The sequence below is a fragment of the Triticum aestivum genome, chromosome 1B, assembly GCF_018294505.1.
Source record: "Triticum aestivum cultivar Chinese Spring chromosome 1B, IWGSC CS RefSeq v2.1, whole genome shotgun sequence".
Lineage (NCBI taxonomy): Eukaryota > Viridiplantae > Streptophyta > Magnoliopsida > Poales > Poaceae > Triticum > Triticum aestivum.
Genome location: NC_057795.1, coordinates 534998653 through 535002453, shown reverse-complemented (window position 1 = coordinate 535002453; position 3801 = coordinate 534998653). Strand labels below are relative to the sequence as shown.

The following is a 3801-nucleotide window of genomic DNA, read 5'->3' as shown; positions in this document are numbered from 1 at the left end:
TTTTTTATGAATTCATGAACTTGTCTTAACTTCGTGAAAATTTCTTCTGACGTGTCCTGATTTTTTGTATGGTCTATGATCCATTCCGGTCAACTGGTCCATCGGTCAACCTCTTCACTTTTCATCTGATCGAGCGACCTCGCATTGTTGGGCCCGACCAGGCAAGCATGCACGTGAATGCTTGTTCACTAGGCGGCGCAACAAACACTTAGGAGGAGCTCTCGAGGACGTCACATAGGACGAGATCACTTTTTGTGAACAATTTTTGAAAACCTTGAATATTTTTGGAAATTTCTATTTTTTAATGTGTGAACAAACATTTGAAAACCTGAATGTTTTTGAAAATTATGATTTTTAAAAATGCTGTCATTTTTGAAATTTCCTAACACTTTTTGGAAACATGGATATGTTTTAAAATTTTAAATAAAACTTGAAATTTATAAACATTTTACAAAAAGACGAACATTTTTTCATTGGAAATGTTTAGGACACATCTAGATGTGCCTAGTTATTGCACATCTAAGTGAGTCAATCAAGAATAAAAAGGAAAAGAAAAAGAAAAAAGGAAATACCCACACAAATCTCCCCGTAAGATCAATGACATAGGATTGAGATGTGCAATACTTATGGCACATAAATTTATCAACAAATTTTGGAAACAAGAACATTTTTTAAGAAGAAAAATATACTTTTAAAAGGAAAAAGGAAAGAAAAGCAAAAAAGCAAACAGAAAAAAGAAAGAAATATATAAAAATAAAGGAAGAAAAACTAAAAAGACAGAAAAACCGGTTCAGGAACCTTATAGAAGATTCCCAATACCAGTTATTGCTGTGTGTTCCCGCAAAAAAAGTTACTGTTGTGCGTTTCACTACCCAGAAAATGGGCCGACCCGTTTTAGATTCCTCGAAGTGCTATCCTGTGGGTTTGGTCGCCTCTTTGACACTCAAAAAGCATCTTTGTATGTGGTGGTGTTCTCCCAGATCTTGGTATGACGGTTGTTCTCATCCTTTTCCGGCGTTGCCATGGTGGCGGCGGAGGACATTTGTGGACTAGCCGAGGCACGAGTTTCTGCAAGGTGGAATAGTAGTTTTACCTCTTATAGAATTCTTTATGCAAAGTTGCTTGACAAGCATTTTGTCTCGTATGGTGACCATATGTGTAATCTCTGTGAACAGATTGTCTAATGAAATATATAGTTGCTTCAATAAAAAAAAGCGCCATATACGATTTTCCAATAAGGATCTCCCGCCTCGCGCGCTATGACGGTGCTGACGTGCAGACACCAGTTGCAATCACGAGCCAGTTTTTTTAGGAGGGGTCGAAACCACGAGCGAGATTTTTCAGTAGGGGTTCGCGCGACTCCGCCTTGAATTGTACCGCGTGATCCACCCCTTTACTTACCGCGACGCGCGCCTCCCTCGGCCTCTAACTCCCGCCACAAGCCTAACCCTAAGCGCCCTTCACCATGGATCTCCCCGACGAGTTGCTCCACGAGGTCCTCCGGCGCGTCCCCCCGCGACGCCTCGCCGCCTGCCGGCGTGTCTGCAGGAACTGGCGGGACGCCATAGACGGCCGCGGGTTGGTGCTGGAGCACCTCGCGCCGGGCCCTCTGCGCGGCATCTTCGTCAACTTCTCCTACAACAAAAGGCACGGCTTCTTCTCCCGCGCCGCCACACCGCCGATCGACGGTTCGCTCGGATTCCTGCCGAACACATCGCGGGCGTGGAGGGAGTGGAATCGTCATTGTAACATCTCGGATCACTGCAACGGCCTCATCCTATTCCGGAACGGAAGGGCCACGTACGTGTGCAACCCGTGGACACGGCGGTGGGCGAAGCTGCCGTGGCCGGCCGCAGGCTTCCCCCACGGTCGTCAGCACCTCGTGTTCGATCCAACCTTGTCGGTGCACTACCGCGTGATGTGCTTCCCCGGGGTGCCTAAAAGGCCATCGCCACCCGTTTATCCACCGCCTGCCAAGAAACCCCGCGGCAGATATTCGTTGGTGACCTGGAATAGTACTTATGTTGAGAACCTGCCCTTATCTCTAAGGGAGAGCTACGAACAAGAAGTGGAGAGCATGGGCTCGATGGAGTGGCCGCCGTACTCGTATGCCGTGCAGATGTTCTCGTCGGCAACCGGCCAATGGGAGGACAGGCACTTTGTCCGACAAGGCGATGCAGTAACTACCGTGGCTGGGATGTGGTCCAATCCGCAGCTGGTTTCCGGTGTGCATGGGCGCCACACCGGCGTGTGCTGGCAGGGAGCATTCTACATCGTACGTTTTGATGGATTCATCATGAGGTAAGAAAGGTGCCATAACAAGTTGTTGACTCTTTTCTTTGTCCCCGGACCTTCTTTTAAAAGCAGGTACAATAGAGCTGAGTCAGCATGCTATAAAAAATAAACTAGTATATTTTTGTTTAGTTAGAGGAAAGAGAAGAAGAGAGAGAAGGTAAGCGGACTTTTCGTCAAGAGTCAACTCTAGCACGTGCTCCTTGGCACTTTGTGAGAATAAAATGTGGGCCACATAATAAAAAAGTAGTACACTCTTTTGATCTACTATTGTACATGTTGGCTATAAGATAGGCTGTAGATGAGATGACACTAGCTTATAGCCAGCAGCTGGCTATACTATTAACCATGCTCTAACAACCTTCCATTCTTTCTACTCCGCAGGTTTTCATTGTTGGAGGACAAGTATGTAACGATCAAAACACCAACATTGGCACATAAATTAGCATCACATACTAATGACTACGGGTGTCATATTACGCCCTATCTGTATTTGGGGAAATCCAAGCAGGGACTCTACCTCACAGCTCACGGGGGATATGAACTTCGGATATGGATAATGCACGGAGTATCAGAGTCATGTCATATGCCAGAATGGGAGCTGAAGCATCAAGTTGACTTCAAGCCCTCCTTTTCACGATTCTACACCTCAAATAACACCGGAAAGGAGGTTGAATCATGGATTTTAGACATTTCGGAGGAAGGATTAAACGACAGAGTAGACCAGGGATGGGACTCTGGAGATGATAGCATCATTGACACGGAGGGAGGGACTGGTAACAACCTGCAGGGCGAGACAAAGAAATGCTATGGTGTTCACTTGTTGGGATATCATCCTTACAAGGAAATTATTTTCTTGGGAAACCGTTACAACGGGTTTGCTTACTACCTTGGAAGCTCCAAGTTGCAGTACTTGGGTAAACTTTACCCAGCACGTGATACTCTTCTCATCATGAACTCAGATATCACCTCGTTTACCTATACTCCATGCAAGGATGATTTGCTTCCTGCTCAAAATGATCGATGAGGACCATATATTTCGTTTAATTTGTAATACTTGCAAGAGGCGTGTAAATGGGACATTATATGTTGGGAACCGAAGATGTGTGCAACTTTATGAAATTCTGCCTTCAAGTGAATAATTTTGTTACTCCCTGATCCATATCACCTGTTGCTAGATTAGTACAACTTTGTACCGAAGTTGTACTAAACCAACAACAAATAATATGGATCGGAGAGTGATAGCACTTCAGTTTTTTTGCCGTCAGATCCTTAATTTTTTAATAGCAATATTATGTGTTTGTGTGTGTGCCTTTGCATGCACATTCTCGTGTGTGTGTGTGTGTGTGTGTGTGTGTGTGTGTGTGTGTGTGTGTGTGTGTGTGTGTGTGTGTGTGTGTGTGTGTGTCGTGCGCCTCTGTGTTGATTCACCCCATCGGTCCTACGACATCCGTGTGATTACTGATTTCTAAGCTCTGCTAGAGTTTTTTTTTTGTTTGAAGGTGTGAC

At 45.1% G+C, this 3801-nt stretch overlaps 1 protein-coding gene across 1 annotated transcript; it reads left to right on the top strand.

Moving 5' to 3' along the window:
* Positions 1-1362: 1362 nt before the first annotated feature.
* On the top strand, positions 1363-3492 carry LOC123094031 (uncharacterized). The gene is made up of 2 exons (XM_044516112.1): positions 1363-2301; positions 2677-3492. Exons 1-2 carry the CDS (start codon positions 1466-1468, stop codon positions 3317-3319), a joined length of 1479 nt encoding a protein of 492 aa, XP_044372047.1. The 5' UTR covers positions 1363-1465; the 3' UTR covers positions 3320-3492.
* Positions 3493-3801: the final 309 nt, after the last annotated feature.